Source organism: Piliocolobus tephrosceles, chromosome 5 (assembly GCF_002776525.5).
Source record: "Piliocolobus tephrosceles isolate RC106 chromosome 5, ASM277652v3, whole genome shotgun sequence".
Taxonomy (NCBI): Eukaryota; Metazoa; Chordata; class Mammalia; order Primates; family Cercopithecidae; genus Piliocolobus; species Piliocolobus tephrosceles.
Genome location: NC_045438.1, coordinates 61,960,114 through 61,984,762, shown reverse-complemented (window position 1 = coordinate 61,984,762; position 24,649 = coordinate 61,960,114). Strand labels below are relative to the sequence as shown.

Sequence of the window (24,649 nt, the reverse complement as noted above, 5' to 3'; positions counted from 1 at the left end):
ATTAACAGGGATAAAGAAAGGCATTGCATTCTGATAAAGGGGCAAATTCTCCAAGACCTAACAATTCTTAATGTATATGCACCTAACAGAGCATCAAAATGTGAAGCAAAAAACTGATAAAACTACCAGGGGAAACATGAACTCATGATCACAGCTGGAGATATCAACATCCTTCTATCGGTAATTAACTGAAAGGCAAAAAATCAGTAACAATACAGTTGAACTAAATACCACCAATCAACTGGATCTAACTGCTATTTATATAGTACTTCAACCAACAACAACAGAATACACATTATTCTCAAGCTCACATAAGTCATTCACTGAGACAGACTATATTCTAGGCCATAAAACACACCTGAAAAAATTTAAAAGAACAGAACTAACAGAGTATATGCTCTCAGATCACAATGCAATTAAACTAGAAAGCAATCTCAGAAAGATAGGCGGGAAAATCTCAAAACATTTGGAGATTAAACATCACACTTCTAAATAACACATGGTTCAAAGTCTCAAGAGAAATTTCTTAATACTTTGCATTAAGTGAAAATGAACATACAATTTATCAAAATGTGTGGGATGCACAAAAAGCAGTGCTTGGAATTTACGGCACCGAGTGTATATATAGATGGTCCACAGTCTATGATGGGATTACATCCCAATAAACCTGTTTTAAGTTGAAAATATCATGAAGTCTGTATTAGAAAAGTAGAAGGATCTATAAAACCACAAAAACCGAAAACCTAGGCAATACCATTCAGGACATAGGCATGGGCAAGGACTTCATGACTAAAACACCAAAAGCAATGGCAACAAAAGCCAAAATTGACAAATGGGATCTAATTAAACTAAAGAGCTTCTGCACGGCAAAAGAAACTACCATCAGAGTGAACAGGCAACCTACAGAATGGGAGAAAATTTTTGCAATCTACCCTTCCGACAAAGGGCTAATATCCAGAATCTACAAATAACTCAAACAAATTTACAAGAAAAAAACAACTCCATCAAAAAGTGGGCAAAGGATATGAACAGACACTTCGCAAAAGAAGACATTTCTGCAGCCAATGGACACATGAAAAAATGCTCATCATCACTGGTCATCAGAGAAATGCAAATCAAAACCACAATGAGACACCATCTCACACCAGTTAGAATGGCAATCATTCAAGTCAGGAAACAACAGGTGCTGGAGAGGATGTAGAGAAATAGGAACGCTTTTACACGTTGGTGGGAGTGAAAATTAGTTCAACCATTGTGGAAGACAGTGTGGCGATTCCTCAAGGATCTAGAACTAGAATTACCATTTGACCCAGCGATCCCATTACTGGGTATATACCCAAAGGATTACAAATCATGCTACTATAAAGACAAAAGGAAATGTATATTTATTGTGGCACTATTCACAATAGCAAAGACTTGGAACTAACCCAAACGTCCATCAATGATAGACTGGATTAAGAAACTGTGGCACATATACACCATGGAATAATTAAGGCAGAAATCTACGTAATTGAAAACAGGAAATCAAGAGAAAAAAAAATCAATGAAACTAAATATAGAGTCTTTGAAAATAATAACAAAATTGATAAATTTGTAGTCGTGTATTATGATGTACCACACAGGGCTTTTATTCTGGTTTTAAAAAAAATGAGTGCTATCATTCAAAATAGCAAAGATATGGAATCACCCTAAGTGTCCATCGACAGATGATTAAAGAAAATTTTAATACAAATAATGGAATACTACTCAGCGATTAAAAAGAATGAAATCATCTCTTTTGCAGCAACATGGATGGAACCAGAGACCATTATCTAAAGACCATTATCTAACTCAGAAACAGAAAGTCAAATACCATATGTTCTCATTTATAAGTGGGAGCTAAATAATTTGTATACATGGACATAAAGAGTGGAATAATAGACAATGGAGACTCTGAAGAGTGGAAGGATAGATGGTGGGTGAGGGATGAGAAATTACTTTATGGGTACAATGTACACTACACTAAAAAGCCCAGGCTTTGCCCCTATGCAATATATCCACGTAGCTTGTACCCTCTAAATCTATAAAAATAATTTTAAGAAATGAATGCTAGTCTTCATCCTCAACTATAATATAAAATGCTTCACTGTTCCTCCCTTTTCATTTAACCTTTCCACAATTCTCTGGCATAACCTCTAGCACATGTATGTTATGAAAATTTAGCAAAATAAGACAAGAGATGTCCCTATTAAAATGACTAGAAAACAAGCTTACTTTTGTAGCATAAGGTAAAAACATAACAGACTTGATATTTTCTGGTAAATGAATCAAACAAGTTAATCCATGCCCTGACACATAAGCTTTTCTTCTTTTCAAATAAGTTAGTCAATGTAACTTTATTGGAGTACACCTGGCTAGGGGTTAGGAATAAAGAATGGCTAGATGCTGGACTAACTATTATCAAGCACACCAAATAAAAAATACAATAAAATAAAATAAAAAACCTTTGCTGTCATCATCATCCAATAGATGTCACCACACCCAAAATCTACCTCCTTAGAATTCCTTTAGGACCTTTAGTTTAAGAAATGGTACCTTTGCAGCATAAGGGAGTAGGAAAAAAATGGGACCTTGAAATCACACATATCTATGTTCAAATTCCATCTCCGTTTCTATTAGCCATGTGACCTTGAGCAAATTACTTGATCTATGAGAGGACTCAGTTTGCCGGTTGACAAGTACCACAAATACAATTCTAACAGTTTATGCAAAAAAGAGGACTTATGACAAAGATAACTAGGATGTCTCTGGAACTCAATCTCAGGACCATGGACAAAGGAACTCGAATACAGTCAGGACTCTGTGCATCTGCTTCTTTGCACTCTTTGTTCTAGAAGCCCCAGCTTATCTAGCTCAGAGGGCAAGAAACAAGGCCATTAACAGTTCCAGAGTTTTGTATCTCACAGCTTCAGCAATTGAAGAGAAAACAAATTATTCAACCTCTGGGCATGGAGGACCCAGGAAAAGTTCTGAGTGACTTGGCTTAGTGCAAGTGTCTAAAACCAGGCCAATAAATCACAGAAATCAACAGAATTGTGATTGGTCTCTCTGGCCCCTTTCAAGCCAAAGTGACCTTTATAAAAGATAGATCTGATTCAGTAATTAACCTGATTAAAACTCTTCATGGCCTTCCCCAAGAGACTTAAAATTCTTAACTTTGTAAAACCAAGCCTCATGTAGGACCTCTGCATAGTCTGGCTTCTGTTTACCTCTGCAACCTCCTATAAAGTCACAATCCCTCTTACACTAAGCTTTAACTGTTTCATCTGTTCTTTGCATTCTCCTTTTCCACCTACCTAACTTCCACTAATCCTGCCTCCAAGAAGCCTCCCCTAACTCCCAATGTAAATCCAGTTCCCTCTTCTTTTCCCTTATAGCATTCACCAAAATTTCTAAGTACAAATGTTTTGTTCAACACCTGTTTTTTACTACACTGTTAACTCCAAGAGAACAGAAACCTATCCTTTTTAGCACCTACTTGGCCCTCAATAATTATGTGCTGATTATGAACTATGAATCATTGGTTTAACAAGGAGGACCCACTAAATGAACCAATTACAAATGAGGGGACGGTAGCAGGCAGGCAGAATTGCTATTATCAAGTTATTAAAACGACTACTCCAACAGTAACTTATCGGTAAAAGCGGAGATAAAGCAGTTCTGAGAGAATCTGGGCTTCTGCTAGGCAGAACAAACAACCTGTTCAATTCAGTTAACCTTTTTCTTCAATTAAATCCTCACAGGGCTATGGTAGCAACTAAACAAGAGAAATAATAAATGTGATAGTACCTATACAGTGTCTTGTACATATAGCAAGCAAACAATGTTACTTCTTTTCCTTTTGGACCATGTTACACATTATTTTTTAATATCACTGATCTCCAAATAAGGAGTTAATAAAAAGCCTATTAAATACTCCAGTGCATATGACAAAAATAGCTGTGTTTTTTGACCTCTTCCCTCACAGCACCCTGATCTTTCCACGTAGGAAGAGAATGACTTCTCCTTTATGCTGTAGTAATTGCATACAATCAAAAATCCATTCCATTTAGATTAAACCAAAAACAGGCACTAGGAACACAAAAATGAAGCAAAACAAAACAACCAAACACTAACAACAAAACCGTCCTCAAGGAGTTCATAGATTCACTTTCTCAATCTGCCTTCAGCCCCATCACATCCATACCAAAGCTTCATTGCACCCCAGGTAAGGCTGCTACAAACACAAGGTGCCCCATACTTCATGGGGCAATAACCCATCTTTGTATCTTCATACTCCCACCTCATCACCTCATTCCATTTTTTCCTTAAAAAATTCTATGGAGATTCACTGGATATGATCTTTCTCCTAAGTATGAATAAAATCTACCCTGACTTTACTAATAGCTCAAAATAAGGAAACAAAGGAAACAATCCAAAAGAAAAATCCTGTTTTTTGACAGTGCTGGGAGTTTATTTTAAAACTTAAAACAAACGTAAAACCCATCACAAAAATAACACCTTTAAGAGACTAAAAAATCTTGCTTTTGAGAACAGGCATGTGAGAAAGGATCAAGGCTACTTTCTTTTTCAGAGGCAGGTCCAGAAAGAAATGTCCTCACAGAGGTACGTAAGCTGTAATATTAGGGAAAATGAACTATCAGAAAAAAAGTGGGATTACATCAAGCTTCAAAGTTACATCAAGCCTTGGAATTTTATTTGTAGCTAAAACAGACCTCAGAAGTCATCAACTTCTATCTTCTCATTTTATAATCAAATATCTTGAGAAGTAAAGTCGCACAGAAGACTGCATTTCCTTCTAATTTCTGTCATGCCCTAACTTCTCGTCCCAGATAATGTGAGGCTATGCCACTCACTGAACTGAGAAACAGCCTCCTCTTCAAGTCCACTGGGTGAAACAGAACAAGTTCCTAATGTTGTCATGTCTAACACGAGAGTTACAGATCCTAGCATTTCAAGGTAGATCTGAAACTTATTTTTCCCAAAGACTGTCATACAAATTATTATAGGTATTTTAATACACTTACGCTAATTATTAACATAATTTTATGGTTTTTTTAGTATTAACATAATCCTATAATTCAGGTATTTTATTATTTAAATAGGCTTTAGTGGGCTGTCTGTGACTCTAACCACTAAGTATACCGTTTCTGAGAAAATAAGACCCAAGTTCCAAACCATTTTACAAGATGTAAAATATAATCAATCGTGTATTAAGTTAGAACTACTAGTTCACAAAATTATAAGCTGAATGTGATAAACTAAAAACACAAGATTCTTAATTTTATAAAAAGTTCCACCTCAGGGGTCATTTATTTTTAACAACTAGGTACTTAGGCATTTAGCACAGGATTTAATTTACATATATCTTTTTATTACTATTTCACTAGAAAAGTTAAGTCGCAAAGAATCAAACACACTTCTATCTAGTGTAGGGAAAACAAAAAATATGTTGACATACATCTTCATAAAGTGAGCTATAAGAAGAAAATTGTTAATATTTCATAAATCAAAGACTGCTAAGTATCTAGTGCCAATTCAAAAGTGTACAGGTAATGGAATTAGATCTGAACAGGTAAATGGAGTTCCAAGAGCCTCCAAATTCATTTTTCTCTTTTCTCCTGAGATAAAGTTACACATTTCATTAACTAAAATGTTTGATAAATCTTTAAAAATGTTTCACTGAGTATATTAATTCAATGGATATTCTTTACACATTCATTTTATTTGTTCAACAAAGAAAATTGAAACCCTACTATTTGTTAAACACTATCCAAACACAACTTTGGATTTATGACGATAAGCTGCAGGTCAGTTCCTCTCCTCAAATAACTAAAAAAACCATGACTTTACTGCATTTACCCAAGTGACAGTGACAGCTAAATTTTAATTCATTTAAGAAAACATTATAGAACAATCAAATTCTCAAAAAAGAAACCATATAATAGTTAACTTTAAACACACTTTAATAGTCTTATCTATATGAAGTTTTCTCACAAAGTAACCAAAAGCACTGTTTTGGTAAAAGTGCTAATAATATAAACTTTTGATAGTAGTCCAATAAGGAAGTCACAAGATACTATGTACTGTGATAATGAAAATCAAGTACTTGGAAAGATATCTTAAGTTATTCCTAAAATAAAGCAAAATGTATAATTAAATATAGTCATACAATATTAATACACTGTCTCTGACTATATGAATATTTACAAACATGAGTAATAAAGTAACTCTATAGCATACCTCATAAATGATCACAACTAAGCATTTTGGATTGTAACACCTGCAAATTTTTAACAAAAAAGGCCTTAATATTTTTTTACTATATTATTCTTCACTAACTTAATTCAATATTCTATTTATTATCAAGTCATAATTTTTATTTACTATTAACTATTTTATCTATATGTTTAACTACATGTAGGTATTAACTGTAATAACCTTTATGTCTGCAATTATTTAAAACCATTGACAGATGAGAAACATTTTTCAATTCAGAGGCGTATCTCTCCAAAGCAAAAATCAATGTTAATCAGCCATTCTAACATGACAAGGAAAATCCTGACATTTTTTCATTGTATTTTTCACAGAAATCTTTTTATCATTCATCAGCTATTTAAATTTTCTTTCAAAGGACTACAAAAACACACCTTTTCTGAATTTATGCACACTACCTACTAAATATTATCTCCATTTACATATAAGGAAACCAAGGCACAAAGATGTCCATTTTGTAAATTGCAAGGTCATTTCCTAACCAAGCAACTAATCCTACACCATCAACTTATATTGTATGTGCGCCACTTCCAAGTGCCATAAAACAATTACCGTACCTTAAAGCTGCCTCTGCAATGCTTATATGTGATTCTCTTTTATCAGACGGGTTAATGCAACAAGCTTAAACAAGATGGAAAAGGAAAATTATAAAAATACAACACTTATTTTTGATAGTGAATCATCTGTTTTTAAATAATGAGATGTAAACAGTTTTTAACATAAAAATCAAGTAACCAACAGTTGTTTCTTGTATTTTCAAAAAAAAAAAAAAAAAAAAATTCATCCTTCAGGTAGATCATGCAAAACTGAAGCCTACTCATACTTGTAGATCGAAGTTAGAAAAAAATATTGGATTCTAAAACAAGTAATTAAATACATGATATTGCAAAGACAAAAGTGAATAAAAAATAACATCAGATAAATTAGGGAATGACTGATACGGTGGTTAAAATCCTCACCTTAAATATTAAATTCTTCCATTCAATGGAAGGCAACGATTAGTAATGACACATTCTGTTACTGAAAAACAAATACAAAACTTTTCTTATTCAAAACTTCCGAAATTTTATATCAAATACTTCATTCGAATATTCAATATAAACAAAAATATGTTTCCTAACAGAAACTTAGAGCATAAAGGATAAACTGTTTCTGAGAGTTCAAATTTAGACTGCATTTTTAATCATGATATAGTGCTATGATCAGAAAAATGAATGTTACCTACCATGCAAATTTAAATTTAAGAACATTAGACGGATTGAATAACCCGTAAGTCAATTACATCAATTAGTGAAAACAAAAAAGACCTTAGCTAACCGTGAATCTAACACCAAAGAAAAAATTTAGGTCGAATCCACCGCACACCTTATTATACAGAAAAGGAAATGATTAGAGTAAGTCGTATTTAAGTACCTAGTCTAGCTGGTGATCAATTAATTAATCGGTTATAGGGCAGGTCGTGTATGTTGAGATAGGATGTGCTTTTTTTCATCCTTATTCCAGTTCATCATCCGCAAGTGCAAGAGAAGGTGTCAGAGTACCGAAGCTAGGGGGCATGCTGTAGCAAGGGGAAAAGAAAAATGGGAAAGGTGCAATGGATGCTGCATAGTTGAATAATTATCTGGGTGGCACAATGGGCGAGTCCTGCCGACATGAGCGCTGAGTGAGCGGCTCCCTAACTCTGCCCGAGGCAGCCCCCACGAACGGGCACCAGAAGCGACAGCACTGCTTCGCCTTCCCTTCCAACCAAGAAAAGGATGCCTGCACTCGCTTTACCGTTATGTCTTTAGACACCGACTCGCGGAGCAAACACGCAAACGCACGAGCTCGCTTTACTGAGCCCCGTGCACGTAGAGCGAGCAGAGGTTTCTCTGTCGCCCGGGGCTACCGCCTCCCCCGGAAAGAGGCACGGGGCGGACCGTGGGCGCGGGTGGGCAGGGAAGCCCGGGCGGTGGCACCTCAGGTGAGACCCGCAGTCTCTCGGGCGAAAGCAGCCCCGGGGCGGTCCCTGCAGCCGAGCCCCAGGCGCGCCCGCCGCCGTCTCCCTCGGCACCCAGCCCGGCTGGCGGGTGGGCGGTGGGCGCTCGGGAAACCCGCGGATGGGGGTGGGGGCCGGGGCGGGGGAGGCGCGCCCATCCATCCCCGTCACCTATGCGGGCCACACACCCCTCGGTCTGCTCCGGCCGGTGAGGAAGAGTTCCTCTCCCAGCACCCCCTCCCCGAAAAAAGCAATTCCTCAGGGACTCGCGCTCACCGTGAAATCTTGGGGGCTCTCGCTTACCCCTTCTTCATGCTTCGGCAGCGGTCGCCGGTCCCCCTCGGCTCGCGGGACTCCACCTAGGGCCCCCAGGAGGGTCGGGCTCTGGGGCGGAAGCCGCTCAGGACAGCGGCCGAGGCGCAAGGCCACGGGGAACGCCGCCTGGGGCGCCCACCGGCCGCCGGACCTACCGTGTGCTCGACGCGCGAGTGAACAACACCGCGAGCTGCCGCTCCCCCCGCCCCCTCCCCGAGCGAGACGCTCCACAACCGGACGCAGGGACCAGCGCCAGAAGCAGGGGGGACCGCAGGACTCTCTCCGGCTATGGTCCCATCCTTGCCCCCCGCCCCAGGAGCTATTCCTGGCCAGTCAGAGGTCTCAAAACTTCAGATTCTCACTTTCCTCTTCAGCCTCCGGTGCCCAGGTGCAGTCGAGGTGGGAAACCCAGCCTCCGCCCACTCCTCCATCAGTGGGGCTGAAGCTCGCTCTTCCCCCCTTTCCTGAGGTTCTGTGGTATTGCCCAATCTTCAGTTTGGGGGAGGGGGACGGAGAGAACAGTGCTTGGCTAGGGAATGAGGGAAGATGACAGCCAATTGAATGGAACATCCATTCGGGGGCGGGGTCAAGGAGGGACCCGCCCCCGTCCCGCCCCCTCGTTCCAAACTACACTTCCCATTGTGCCCTCTGGTGCTTCCTGCCGCGCTGCACGCTGGGAGTGCAGGACCGCGAGGCCTCAAGGTATTTTGGAACTCGTATTCTTTAGTCAACTAGGTCCTGAAAGTTATAAGCTATTATAATTCTCTCTTTTTCCCTAGATAAACTTTTTTAAGCTCTCAGTTCGACAGTAGTTATTCTAATAATAATTAGCTTATTTTTTAAAATGTAAGAAATTATTTCCTAGCAAAGAAAGTTAATGATGTGTTCCATGGCAATCTGTCAGGACCTGGGAGCCTCTTCTTCCGCCCTGACAGGGTCTCCGCAGAAGATTTGTTGCCGTCATGTCGGCTGCGATTGCAGCTCTGGCCGCTTCCTACGGTTCGGGTTCAGGGTCCGAATCGGACTCGGACAGTGAGAGCAGTCGGTGTCCGCTGCCAGCCGCCGACTCCCTCATGCACTTGACTAAATCGCCTTCAGCCAAGCCGTCTCTAGCAGTGGCAGTGGACTCGGCTCCGGAGGTGGCAGTTAAGGTAAGCACCTTTGCTACTGATGCGGTGTGGGAATTGTTGGCTTCAGCTCCAAAACTGCCGGCCGCTTGTTAGGTCCCGGGTTACCTCATTGCTCAGAGGTAAGTTGCTAACGTTTGAATTTCTTCTCCTTCCCACATGCATCCTCGGGAGAAGCAGAATTGGAAGTTCGGAATACCCCTCCGATGCTCTCTGCCCTTACCTCCCGCCATCAGAAAGCAAGTGGAAAGAGGGGGTGAAATTTGAATTTGTGGATTAGGGACATAGCCTGTAAAGTGCAGATGTAATCTCGGAACATAAATAAAATTAGATCAGGAGTTCCCAAACTACAGTATTGTACCTTCACTTGAAGTGAGCAGTGGCCTCCATTTGTTTTATTTTTGAAAAACTAGATTCTAATCCTGGCACCACCACTTAATGTGAACTTGGGCAAGTTATGCAGCCTCCTCTCTTTCCTCACCTGTACAAGTGGAGATCATTTTCAAAACACCTGTCTACATGAGAAGATGAGTGTGAAAATTGAGTGAAATTACACAAATAAAGCATATAGCACAGAGCCTGGTAACTAGTGAGAGTGCAGTAAATGTTTTATGATTATGTATGTTAATACAGTGAGAAAGAGGCCTTGGATTTGAGAAATAGCTGCATGATCTCAATGGAGGAAGCTGATTCAGGCAAGAGTTTCCAGGCAAAGGTGACAGGCAAGCCTGAGAAGGCAAAGAGCTTAGTGTGTTTGAAGAACTGAGGAAAAGCTGATGTGTCTAGAGCCTGATGAGTGCATCTACCAATTGATAGTGTAGGCCCAGTAGAGCCCGAGGTAGGTGATCAGCTCAAGATGTGAAGATGGGAGGCGGTGTCCAAAAATTCCTTTGTATCATGTCCCCAAGTCTAGTTTAATGACTTAAGAAGTGTTTTACAGATTTTTAACAAGCTGTCTGTGAATTTTACTTTTTAAAAATGGACTGAATGATACTGGCATGAAAGAATGCTTAGAATCCTCCTAACTTACTATCAAAACAAAACTTTCCAAACTTATGCCCCTCCAGTAACCTCCTGAGTCGTCTCCTTTCACAGCTCAGCTTTTTGGAGCTCTCTTTTTGTCTTCGTCTCATTTTCTCCTCAACCCAATGCAGTCTGGCCCTACCCTCTTGGGAAACTGTCTGTGAGTGATGTCCCAGGCCTTGCAGTTGTCAAATTCAGCCATCTGACTTAAATGTCTGCATCAAATGACACTGTTCGTTCGTTCCTCTTTCTTGAAACTTTCTCTCTGTTTCGCTGCCATGGGGCTCTACTCAGCATTCTGTTCCAAGTATTTTACTCTCCCTTTTCAATACTGGTGTTTCCCAGGACTCTGCTCTTAGTCCTCTTTGCATTCCACATATTCTCCCATACCTTCAACCTCAGACTGTGCTGCTTCTAGCTCAAGGTGAACACCGTGGAATGGTTAGCACAGGCTCTGGAATTAAGACTGTAATTCAAATCCTGCCTCCAGCACTTACCCACCTGGGGACCTTGGGTAAGTTGCTAAAATGCTCTGTGCCTAATTTTTGCTGATCTGTAAAGTAGGAATAACAGTAGTACCTATCTAACAGAATTATAAGAATTGCCATAAAAGATGTAAAGCCCTTTTAACAGTGCCACATGCTTGCTATCCTTTTATTTCCAGTTCTATCCTCCTTGCTAGCTTACAACCTTGAGAGGTATATAAAAATCTCCCACTGTAGTTGTACATTTGTCTCTTGCAGATTGGCACTCAGCCACCTCCAGTTCAGTGTGTTGAAAAATTATTTTCTTTCCTTCAAAATCCACTTCTGTTTTCCCCATTTTGATCTATGATCCCACGATCCACCCACTAGTTCAAGCCAAGAACAAAGGAGGTATCCTTTTCCTTCTTCCTCAGCTCCTGAAGCTAGTCATTCAATTGATTCTAACATTTCTGTTCATTAATTTATCTCACATCAACTCCTTCCTCACTATTTTCACTGGTGCAGGCTTCATATCTTCCTTATTTCTCCCAGGAATTATTCTTTTCTTTCTCTTTCAGCCTCTTCTTTTGAGTAGTGGGTCCTGTCCACTTTAACTCAATGATACTCATCAAATCTCTCTCTTCTGCTGCCACTGCTTAGTTCAGATGCTCATCATTTCTCTTCAGACAGTTGTAGCTTTCTAACTGATATTTCTACTTCTTCCTTTCTTGTCTCCCAGTGTTATACCCCATTCTTTTCTTCACAGGGCACCTAGAATGATCTTTGTAAATTCCACTTACGTCCTATCACTTCCCTGCCCAAAGACACCATGTTGTCCAATGGGTAATTTCTAAGTTTTTTTGGTAACATGTGAGGGCTGCTATTCTCCCATGCTGAACTCTTTACAAAGCCCTGAAAGCCAAATTTTCTTTCTTCCTCTGAAGATTTTGCCCACGCTAGTCTTTCTGCCTGGAAATCCCTTGCCTAGTGCCTCCTTCCCCCATTCCAAACACTATGGTCCTTCAGTCTCACTGCACATTTCCTCCTATTCTACCTTAGCCCCTTTATCATATCTTAACTATAGCACTTAGCACATTGCCGTGACTTGTTCATCTTTTTCTTTGCCCTGGACTGTGAGACCCTGGGGTCCAGAGATGTATCCATTCATTTGTGTCTCCGGTGCCTAGTACACAAGACTAGGGAAGTATATTTGGTAAGAGAATAGAATGAAAAAGAAAGTCTTGTAAAAGTATGCACATTAAGAATCAGAATTTTAGAGCTGGACAGGCAGTGGCAGGGTTGGAGGTGTCTGTGTAGAACTCACTTAGTTCAATCACGAATAAATAAGGAAACCCCGGAGGAAAGGTTGCATAAGGTACCAGAGGTCCATTAGAAGTAGAGCTGGGGCTAGTCCACCCAGTGGTCTGGGTTCTATGAGAGAGTAGAGGGCATTGCTCATTGTTAGTTTATGAACCAACACTTGTTTATATAAAGGGAAAACAAACTTATGCATAGTAAATACAATGATTGCAAATTATTGGAAAATTGGAAAATGACCAAGGGAGAGGTGAAGCTTGCAAATATATTCATCTGTAGTTGACTAATTATATTAGGATTAATAGCAAGCATTTTGGCAGAGAATACATTTATGCAGCATTCTTAATTCATGTTTTTTTCTGAGCTCTTTCCTGCAGTTGAGTATCTTTTCATATATGTTATTGGTGATTTAATTTTTTTTTCTTTTGAAAGCAACTATTGGGTTGTCATTTCCTTTTGATTTTTAGGAGATCTTTACCTATTTTGGATACTATCCTTTGTCAATTGTGTGTGTTGCAAAATTTTTTTCTTTTTGTGACTTGTCTTCTCACTTTTCCCTGTTGTTTACGAACAATTATTTATATAGTCTGCGCTTATCAAATTATTCCTTTATGTATTGTGGTTCCGGTTGCTTGTTTGAGAAATCCTTAACTCATAGTCATGAAAATATTCTCTTGTATTATCTCTCGAAAACTTTTCACATTTAAGTCATTAATCCATATGACATTAATTTTTGTCTACAGTGTGAACATTCTTAATAATATGGCTTGACAGGTGATTGGGCAGTTCCCTTGCCTTTTTTTGTTGTTCAAGAATGTTTTGGCTGGCTCTTCTGGGCCCTGTAATTCTATATACAGTTTAGAATTAACTTGGAAAGTTCTACTAATACCCAATTGGGATTTTGTTTGGGAGTACATTGAGTCATAGGTCAACTTGGAGATAATGTTATATCCGTTCATTTGTTTAGGCCTTTTTTTAGTTTTTTTTTTCTTCCAAAGTTTGTAATTGTCTCCATATCAAAATCTTGTACAGTTTTATTAGAGCTATTTCTAGGTGCCTCTTATTTTTATGTTATTGTATTTTCATTTGTTTAACTTTCTAACTGATCTTACTACTTACAACTGATCTTACTACTTACATAGCCATATCAGCTGCAAATATGACAGTATTTTTTCTTTCTTTTAATCATTATTTCTTTTATTTATTTTTCTTGCCTTGCCATGCTGACTACCACCTCCAGGAAGATCTAAAATAAAAATAAAAAGGATGTACCAGGCAAATTTTAATTAAGAGAAAGCTAACACTGTTTGTGTTAACATCAATAAAAATAGACTTTAAAGCAAAAAGCATTACTGGAAACAAAAGAGTCACTTCATCATGATGGAAGGTTCAGTTCACAGGGAGATATAAAACAATGTAAGCTCAAAATATTTAAGCAAAAATTGACAGAACTACAAAGAGAAATGGACACATATACAATTACAGTGGGAGATTTTTATATACCTCTCAATAATTGATAGAACAAGCAAAAAATATAAATAATGATACAGAATATGTGAAAAAATTAGTAAACTGCATCTAAAGGTCTTAGGGAACATGGCACTCAGCAACACAGAATGTTGTTTTCAGGCACAGAAAACATTTTGAAACATTGAAACATAATGAAACATTTTTTAAATGACGGTGTGCTAGACCAGGGATTGGCAAACTTCAGTAAAGGGCCAGACAGTAAATATTTCAGGCTGTGCTGGCCCTGTGTAGTTTCTGTCACTTCTTTCTTTCTCTCTTTCGCCCTTTCTTTTTCTTCATCTTTTTTTCTTAAGCCTTTAAAAATGCAAATACCATCCTTAGCTTGTTGGTACAAAAACGCAGACTGTGGAGTGGATTTGGCCCACAGACTGTAGTTAGCCACCCCTGAACCGGAGCATAAAATAAGTCTCAACAGATTTAAAATCTTATTACCGCATTCTCTGACCACAGTACATCTAAGCTAGAAACTAACCACAAAAAGATAGCTATAAAACTTCCATATTTGAAAATTGTGACATTGCACTTCCAAGCAACTATACAACGGAACATGTGAGATGCAGCCATGGCAATTTTTTAAAAAGTATAGTCATAAACACATATCACAGAAAAAAGGAAAGGCAGAAAGTTAGTATGCTAGGCATCCTTTCTTTTGGATTTTTTAAATCATTACATTCTGTCCCTGTGCTTGTTTTAAGTCATGCAGTCAGTTTCCATTCTTTAAGTGGTTACCCCTAGAAAGCATAGCACATTTGATCAGTACTTTTACCTTCTACTGAACAATGCGAGAACCTTAGAACACTTGAATTTTATTCACATCCCCTGTACTCCTACTTTAGCTATTGTTGTCTGGTATATATGCATGCATTTACATATACACATACACCCTCCATAAGATGATGGTGAATGATGATGATTCTTGCATCTCATATGCAAGGTATCACTTTCTGCCTGTAGCACATTCTTTAGAACGTCCTTTGGTGAGGATTTAGTGGCAAATGCTTTCAGTTTTAGTTTGTCTTTTAAAATGTTTTGGCTGGGCGAGGCGGGCGTATCGCCTGAGCCCAGGAGTTCCAGACCAGCCTGGGCAACATGGAGAGACCCTGTCTCTAGAAAAAATACAAAAATTAGCTGGACATGGTGGCGTGCACTTCCCAGCTACTTGGGAGGCTAAGGTAGGGAGATCGCTGGAGCCAAGGAGGCAGAGGATGCAGTGAGCCAGAATCACGCCACTGCACTCCAGCTTGGGAGACGGAGTGAGACCCTGTCTCATAAATAAATAAATACATAAATAAAATGCTTTCATTTAACTGTATTTCTCAAAGGATATTTTCACTGGGTTGTTTCCTTAGCTGGCAATTTTCTCTCAGCACTTTTAAGATATTCTACTGTCTTCTGATTTTCATTGTTACTGATAAATCAGCTGTTGGTGTAGTTGTTTCTCTTTGGAAGTGATATTCTTTTTTCTTTTGACACCTTTTAAGACACCCCCCCCCCCAATTTTTTTGAGATACGGTTTCATTCTTTAGTTTTATTATAGGATACATGTGTATGGATTTCTTTTTATTTTTTCTGTTCAGAATTTGTTGGATTTCTTTAATTGTGGATCAATTGGTTTGAAATGTGGACCTTTGGACATTTCTTAGCAGTTGTCAGTTCTTATCACTTCACATATTATTTTAGTCCCATTCTCTCTTCTCTTCTGGAACTCCAATTATGCATATTTGTGTTCTCCGGTATATGTATGACAATGAGTATTTTCTAGATAAAAATTTTTGAATGCAAGAGTGTAAGGTTTTGCACTTTAGAATTCATGCAGTGGACCCTGTTGGATTGCAAGGGTTGCTTATTAAGTGACTTTAAGGTTAGAAAAACAAAAACAGATCTGGCTTTCTCTCATTTCAACTAGTGACTGTGTTACTTCCCCCCAGTGTATTCTTTGCCTTAGCATAGCCAACTAAAGTAAAATACAAATTCTGCCTGTAATTTTGAGGCATATTTTTCAGTGTTTTCATGGGTGGTGTTTCTTGTATTTGTGAGCTTCAAATGGACCACCTTTTCCTCTGCAATCTGTTAAGGGCCAAACTCAGAGGATATCTTTATCTGAATTTCTCTTTTATATCATTCACCTAAATTCTTCTATTAGGAAGTTTAGTCATTTCTATTTCCTGGGATGAAAAAAAAAACTGTGCCATAAATTGATAAGTAATTTATAATAATAGTATTTGTGATCCGCTTTATAGTTTACATGGTGTTTTTATGCCTCTTTTCTTATTTGGACACAGGAAGAAATGTGGAAAAGACTAAAAAGTGAATATTACCTAGTTTTATTCTCAAATTACTTTGAATCAACAAAAGATAAACTATTTAAACTTATTTGGCCCACAGGGTGCCCTTCACTTCCTGCATTTTAATTTTTGTGGATAATTGAAACTGAATAGAAATTATTTGTTGTTTTGTGGTAATTCCAATTGCATGCCTAATTGGTACTGAACTCCTATGGGTGTTAAAACAAGGTTGTGGTATTGTCCAAGTTTTCTAATTAAATTTTTGTAAAATGACAGCCCTTTATTTTCTTGAGGGTTGTTCAATTTGTTCTATAATTTTAGCAGGAGTCAGAGACTGGGACTTACTTATGTTTTTTATTGGTTGCCAGTGTTGCTTATATAAACAGTAATTTCTTACATTGTACTTTGCATTTAAAAATTGATGTGTCATGATACTTTTCAAAATAATTTCAATTTAGAATTTTTAAATACCCGTAATTGGAAAGATCTCGTATCCCATATTATAAAGTGGTTCTAGCAACTGTACACTATAAAATCCTTTGGGAAGGTATGAATGTGGCTAAGCCTCATGTTATTTTAAGCAGTTTGTTACTAGGAGTTGAATATTAAGAGAAAGCATTTAATTTAGCTTTTATGCAGTTTAAGCAATTTGTATGTAACCTGCTAACCTTATAGTACTGAGTTTGCTATTGGGCCGTATGCAAGATAGTATCTTTCGTCAGTGAAGATTCTAGTGTTCATTCTGGGGTGATATAGATAATATTTGTCATCTTTTCAGTGGCCTAGCATTTGAAACCCCTTTCTTAAGGGTTTTAATGTGAAGAACATCCCTGTTCATCACCCATCTTCAGAAGCTGAAAACCCATATTATTCTCATTCAGCTCTCTTTCAGCTAAGGCTCAGGACTGTTGGGTGAGTTATCTGATGGGCTCAGCCAAACAGATGCACCAACCTAAGCTTTCTAATCTGAAATTTATCTGCAAAGAAGCCAGGAAAGAGGACTTAAAATTGGCAACGGTGATCAACGTTTTCTAGTTTCTCAGGCCAGTAGTTTCAATAGCAGCATCCAGTGGTAGCCATAGCAGTTTAGTAGTAGTGTTCAGTCATTATCCTCACTGGATGGGTTCTGTGATGATTAATTTTGAATTGTGATTTCATCTATTAAATGTATACTGACCCTTTATTTCTGCCTACTTGTCAAAGCTTATTCTCCACACTTCCTGGTAATTCTAAGAGAAACTCATAAGGATTTTATAATGCTGAATCAGCCTGCTGCTTGCAACCAAGAACCCTGACTGATACACCTAGTTACTCTGCCAGTGATTGTTTAATTTGTCACTAATTAGGTCTCTTTAACATTGTTCATTGTGGTTACTTTGAGCTCTTCCCCTTCCCTTTTATTCTATTAGTAGCTCGGGTTAAGTGACTTAATCCTACTAACACTTACCCTCATAGATTATATGAAATAGGGTGTCTGCTCTGGTGCTGGCACATTAGTGTTGTTAAATTCTTTTTCTTCATATTATTTAGCCTCTTCTAGAGAGCTTTATAACTTATTTAGGTATTATATAGTCTATTGTCTGTTGCCTCCACTACAATATAAACTCCACAAAGGCAGGTATCTTTGTCTGTTTCTGTGGACCCAGGACAGTGCCTGGCACATAGTAGGCACACAATCAATGTTTGTTAAATGAATAAATGAATCTGGAGCTCCGTGCTTGCTTTATAAAGATGCCTGTGCCCTGACTACACCAAGAAAATAAAGAGATCAATTATGATTCCCAACATCTCCAAACATCTGTCATCTATCACCCATTCTTACCTTTGTCATCTCCATTTCATCCCAAAGAGAGCGGTCCTCTTTTCAGAGGCTAATCTTTCAACTATGTCCTGAATTTTATTCCCTCCTACCTCTTCCAGGACAGCTGTACCTTTATCTGGTCCTTTTTGTCATGTGTCTCTCCCTGCCGTCACCTGCCTTCTAGCCTACGATTGACCACATCTTTGACTTAGTCTCTTCTTAAGGAAGAAGAAAAACTTGACCCTGAAAATCCTTCAACCTGATACCCCACCTGTTCTGTTTTTTATCACCAAATATTTTCAGTACAGATTTATACGGTGTTTTTCTAGATCCTCATTTACACCTCTGCCTCTTGCAGATGGCTTTCCGTAGTCCTTACTAACAAAGTCACTCTCGCAAAGGTTTTTTGTGACATAATTGCCAAATCCAGTGATTGTTGGTCAGCCTTATCCTACTTAATTTCTCTATGGATTTGGCTTTTCTTTCTTCAGTTTAATTTAACAAATATTTATTGAATATGTGCTGAATGCTCTGTGTTCTGAGCAGTGAGGATATATGATGTACGTAAAAGCCAGGTGCAACAAATAATATATCACAAGTACTATCAAATAGAGTACAGCATTTTTTTAGTACCACAAACAAACAAACAAACAAACAAAAACAACAGTTTTCCTGAGGCAGGAGGAGGGAAAGTATCAGGAAAAATAAGAAGGCGACATAAAATAATAAAGGCATTGCCTAAGATGTAAGGCGGTAACATTGCCTGCAGCACAGAAAGCGTCAAAGTGCTTGCTATTTTTAAAAATCAGCAATTAGTCTAATATGGCAAAAGTGAGGGTGTATTAAAGCAGATAAGGAAGTATTACAATAGGCCAGGCCAGATATAATGAAGCCCTAACTAGGCCAGTATAGCTGGGATGCAAAAAGGGGAGGGTAAATGTTAGATTGCTGGAGAAGTATTCACAGGTAGAATCAGCAAGACTGTGCCTGATTTCTTAGTGAAGATGGAGTCATGGGGGAATGGTAAGTTCTGTTTTGGACATAGCATAGTGTTTGATGCTGTGGGACATTCATATAATGAAATTTAGTAGGCAGTTGGATATGTGGATCCAAAGTTAGGTGTGTGATTAAGGCTGCAGATAAAAATTGAGGGTGGTAATTGAAGTCATGAAAAGGATAGGATAAGATAGGGTAAAGATATGGGCAGTTTAGAGAGGAGAGAGGCTCAAGAGACCTGATAGGCTCTGAATCTTTAAGAAGTAGAGAAACTAAGTTGCCTGTTTTGATACAGGGGCCATGGTAAAGTGTTTTTAAGAGTGGTCAAATTTTGGAACAGTGAATGTAGGTTTATGGTATTTTTCTTGTCGGTTTTTTAGTCTTTGGTCATCAGCTGGTCTAACTCTACCAGATCTTCACTTGTCTGTGGCATTGCTGCTTCTGCAACATTAGTATCAACTTCATGAAATCCCATCTGTTTTGCAGAATGTGTGATGTTACTTTGCATTGTCTTTGCATTGTGTTAGGGGATATATCCTACCATCAACAAGAGGCCAGCAGAATAAAGATGGTGATGTGATAGGGATAGTTCAAAGGGTTTGATTGTACATTTGTGTGTGCAAAATCCACCTTGTGTAGTTTACATTTTAGTGGAGAGAGCGAGATAATATATATGTCCATTGGGGATAAATATAATGGAGGAAAATAAAACAAAGTAAGGGGGAAGCAGAAAAACTGAGCAGAGACTTAAAAGGAGAGATAACAATCGTGTGGATATCCACAGGAAAAACATTTCATTCCAAAGGGAAATAACAATAAGTATAGGGACACCGAGGCAGGATTGTTCCTTGGCCTGTTCTAGGAATAGCAGATGAGCCAATGAGACTGGGGTGAAGTGAGCACAGGCATAGTGCTAGATGAAGACAGAAGTTAGTAGGGGCAGGGGGCTGACCATGGAGGGGAAATTCTCAACCAGTCATTTTATGACAGCAATGTTATAATACCGACTTTATTGAAATATAATTTGTAGATGATATATAACTTCTTTACAATTTTTAAAATAGAACATGAGCGCAGTAATTAAAGGAAAGGTACTCATAATCAAATATGTTTTTAATATGTGAATGTTCAGACAGGACAACACAGGAAAACAAAATTGCCATGTAAAACTACTCTAGGGAACCTGCCTACTTCCTGAGAACCAGTGGTAATGGACCTTGTCAGGCCTTTGTTAGGCTTTTACTCTGACTAGGGAGGCTACTGGGGGGTTTAGAGCATAGGAGTAGCATAACCTGACTAATATTTTGAAAGAATCATACTATCTCCTGTGGGAAGTGAGGCTATAGGTGGTCAGGGACAGAAAACAGGGAGAACAGGTAAGAAGCTACTCCAAAAACCCAGATACAAGATGTTAAGTTGAGCCACATCAATAGAGGATGTCAGAAGTGGTTGAATTCTGTTTTTTTTGTAGAAGGTACAAGATTTGATGATGGATTGGATATAAAGTGTAAAATAAAGAGGAATCAAGGAAAACTTCAGATTTTCGCCTGAGTAACTGTAAGGGTGGAATTGCGATTAACTAAGAGAAGCCTAGAAGGATTCATTGAGGGAGGGGAGGCCACGAGGTCTCTTTTGGGTATATTAAGTTTGAGATGTCTGTTAGATGTCTTGGGAGAAGAGATGCCAAGTTGAAGGTTGGATATACAAGTCTCTAGAAATCAGGGGAGGTCCAGGCTAAAGATACCAATTTGAGAATTGTCATATTTGTAAGTGGTGGAGTTATGCAAAAGTTATACTACCAGTGATTCGTCAGTGGAGACGAGATTTTTATTTTCAGTAATCTGGGAAATGAATTTAAGATGTTTGAAATATTAACTGAGATCATAAGACTTTAGATTTAGAAGATTCAGGCCCTGTCACTTCCTTTTGTTTCCTGTCCAGTACCCAACCAAGTGCAATTTGGTTACATATCTAATACAGTTTGCTGAATACAAAAAGAAATACCTCTTTTGAATTTGGCAGTAGAGGTTTGGGTCTTTTGAGTTAATAACAAAGAAGAGTTGGAATGTCTTAAACTAATTTAAGACTTTGAGTAATGTTAACTTATTTAGTTTTAAATTTAAAAATTTTAAAGTTTTAATAAAGTCAGTATTTCAAAAAGAAAATTTTTTTTATATATTTTAACCTTTAACACTAACTGTATACATTAATTTTATTAACCTTGATTAGAATTATTAATCATATGATACATTATAACCATAAAACAGATGTTAAAGATGGCTAGTGTGACTTTAATGTGGCTTCTAAAATAAAATAGTCTTTTATCAGATCTTTAGTATTTATTTGGTATTCTTTTTAGGAAGATTTGGAGACTGGAGTTCACCTTGACCCTGCTGTCAAAGAAGTTCAGTATAATCCTACCTATGAGACCATGTTTGCTCCTGAGGTAAGAAAACATATTTCAGGTTCTGAGTTTTGCTAAAGAATTTAAATCATAGTAGATAATTAGGTATAGTAGTGAATTTTTAAAGGTTTTCTCACATAAGCATACTATTTAAGCTTTTAGAAAATACATCCTTCTATTCTCCACAAGTTTAGGTAGTGTGCTTTTGTGAGAATACTTTTAAAAATCCACTAGTTGCTTATCTGTCTACATACAAATGTCTGATAACATGGAACTATGTCTTTTGAAAAAAGAAATCTGATTCTTAAATATGAACTTAGTTGACATCTTCCTCTCAGTCTTGATGAGGGAGTATTATAATTAACCATAAAGGAAAATATTGGGGCTTGCCAGCATCAATATGTAGTATATTATGAAACATTTAGTTACAGATGCCCCTGAAATGTCATACTGACACACTGCCAGAAAGTAGTCACAGTGTTTGATGCCTGCTCTGAATAAAACAAAGTACTGGATTTTTTTTTTCCTCTCCCAATTAAAAAAAAACAGAAACAGCTAATATTGTTCCTTTAAGAAAGTCTTTGAATATTATCCATTTAGGAAAGTTTATAGAAAAGATTAAATTTCTAGAATTTTAATTTTTTAAATCATTTAAATGAATTTTTTAAAAATGATAGAGACTATTTCTAATTATGCCTCTAAAGTACTACTCAAGCTTAAGGAAAAATTGCATCTGGTTGTAAATTCTTTTAAAAGTTCCCTGAAAGAAGTAGTATTTGAATTGAGCAATTCAATCCAGGTCAAGAACATGAGATTTGGAGTTAAGTTGAATACTTATTAGCCCTGTGTAACCTTGGAAGTTCTTAGTTTTTTTCGTAGGTAAAATGAAGATAATTTTTATTTTATTGAGGTATAAAGATAAATCAGATAATGTATGATATAGTTAAAAAATCTCTCTGGCACAGAGTGGGCATTTAACAAATGGTAGTCATCATTGTTGTTTATATTAATTATTGGCATTGGTGACTAGGTAGGCTTTTATGAGGAGAGATTCCAAGAAGAGATCAGTGTGAGCCAAATCATAAAAGATCTACAGAACAGGAATGCTCAAGTCCTTACCAGAAGAAAGAATCGAGAGATAAGACTAGAATGGTACTTTGTATAACATTGTACAAGGCTTTGGGGGCCAAGGTGAAGAGTTTTGATTTAGTCAATGATAAATAGATTTGTGAGGATCTTAAATAGGGGAGTGGCATAATCAAAGCTGAATTTTTAAGATTTATTTGGTATAAGTTTGCATTATGGAAAAGAATAGGGATATAGATTAGTAAAATAAAGCCACCATTTATTACTGTATGCCAGGTACCTACTGAAAGATTTACATACCTCATCTCCTTTAGTCCTCACTACAACCCTACGAAGTAAGTACCTGTGTCCTTATTTTATAGCGAGGAAACCAAGTCTTAAGTTATACTGCCAGCAAGTGGCAAATTTAGAGATTTGAGTCCAGATCAGTCTTAATTATCTCTCTAAAACTGGAAGACCAGTTTGAAGGCCATTGTGAAGTTTGCAGGGTATACCCCTTTGCCTTTGACTTTGCTACTTCTGAACATTTACTCAATTGCTTATTTTATTTTATAAAATACTGTTTCTCTCTTCTGACCAAGGACTTTTCCCAAATAGTCTACCTGGTTATACAGATAATTTTTCTCACATAATGGATAGAACTTGAAGACATAGTAGCCATTGTTTTAGTCTAGTAATTTCTTCATTTCACTCAGTTCTTTTTAAATCTGCTTAGATAAAAATGTATTAATTAGCTTCTCTAAACCCATAAAATCCGTAAGTCTCAGGAAGAATTCCAGACTCTTTAAAATAGTAGTACTTCAGAATAGAAAAAAATATAGAAGTTAAGAGGGAAAAAAACACTAGTTACTGTTAGAAATCATATAGCTCAGATCTTTTATTTTGTAGATGAGGAAACTGAGGCCAAAGGTCATAGAACCAGCACTAATGAAATTTTCTCGTACTAATATTTTTGTGTCTTATAAGATGAACATATTCCACCAATGAAATTGAATCGTGGGGATCTTCTGTTAATTTGCAGGAAATAATTAAGTTAACAGACTCTTCTCACCTTAAAATTTGTTTATAAATCTTTTGAACAATAATGACTACAATAAATATGAATGAAAAATGTACAACAATCTAGTATACTACTATCTGTTCCGTAATTTGGGTTATTTTTCTGTACGTGAACTTACAACTATGATTTTATATAGCCCATTTTTAGTAGTATAAATTGTCTTAATTCCTGCAATGTTATAATATGCTGCTAAAATTCTGACTCACCAATATTCTACCTACTGAAGATTTTTGAGATCCACATCCTTATAGTATCAGATCTCTGAGAGTTATCAACCGACATCTTTACAAATTAAGAGTGCTTTTCTCCTAACCCTGTAAGTAAACCACTACTTCATTCAATTGACAGATGTTTAAGGATAGTTACCTCCCTCGGGAACATCATACATACTTTGGGGGTAGTGATTTGAATTAGTACTTACATACTTTTTAATTAATTAATTTTTTAGTTAACAAAAATTGTATATATTTACAATGTACAATGTGTTTTTAAATATGTACACATTGTAGAATGGCTAAATTAAGCTAATTAACATACGCATTTCTTCATGTACTGATCATTTCTTGTGGTGAGAACACTTAAAATCTACTCTTAGTGGTTTTCAAGAATACGTTGTTATTAACTGTAGTCGCCATGTTGTACAATAGATCTCTTGAACTTATTCCTCCTATCTAACTGAAATTGTATATCCTTTGACCAACATCATCCAAAACCCCTCCATCCCATTCCATCCCCACCCACCCACCCAACTCCTGCTAATCATTTACTCTTTGCTTCTGTGAGGTCAACTTTTTTGAATTCCACATGTGGGATCATGTTATACTTGTCCCACCCCCTAGCTTATTTCACTTAATATAATGCCCTCCAGGTTAATCTATGCTGTCAAAAATGACAAGCTTCCTTCTTTTTTTTTTTTTTTTTTTTTTTTTTTTTTTTTTTTTTTTTTTT

At 37.4% G+C, this 24,649-nt stretch overlaps 2 protein-coding genes across 3 annotated transcripts in view; one reads left to right on the top strand and one right to left on the bottom strand.

Annotated features, from left to right (window-relative positions):
- WASF1 (WASP family member 1) overlaps positions 1 to 9,134 on the bottom strand; it is a 77,603-nt gene extending 68,469 nt beyond the window's left edge. The window contains exons 1-2 of one of the 2 annotated variants that reach the window (XM_023206020.2): positions 8,570 to 9,134; positions 7,729 to 7,873 (exon numbers count right to left, since the gene is read on the bottom strand). The gene's annotated coding sequence lies outside the window, so the exon portion shown is untranslated. The remainder of the gene's footprint in view (positions 1 to 7,728; positions 7,874 to 8,569) is intronic. The other variant, XM_023206019.2, reaches the window with a different exon arrangement.
- A 368-nt stretch (positions 9,135 to 9,502) lies between these two features.
- CDC40 (cell division cycle 40) overlaps positions 9,503 to 24,649 on the top strand; it is a 51,676-nt gene continuing 36,529 nt past the window's right edge. Inside the window, exons 1-2 of the mRNA XM_023206021.1 lie at positions 9,503 to 9,759; positions 21,511 to 21,597. Of these exons, the coding sequence (XP_023061789.1) occupies positions 9,571 to 9,759; positions 21,511 to 21,597 (276 nt within the window). The 5' untranslated portion in view covers positions 9,503 to 9,570. The remainder of the gene's footprint in view (positions 9,760 to 21,510; positions 21,598 to 24,649) is intronic.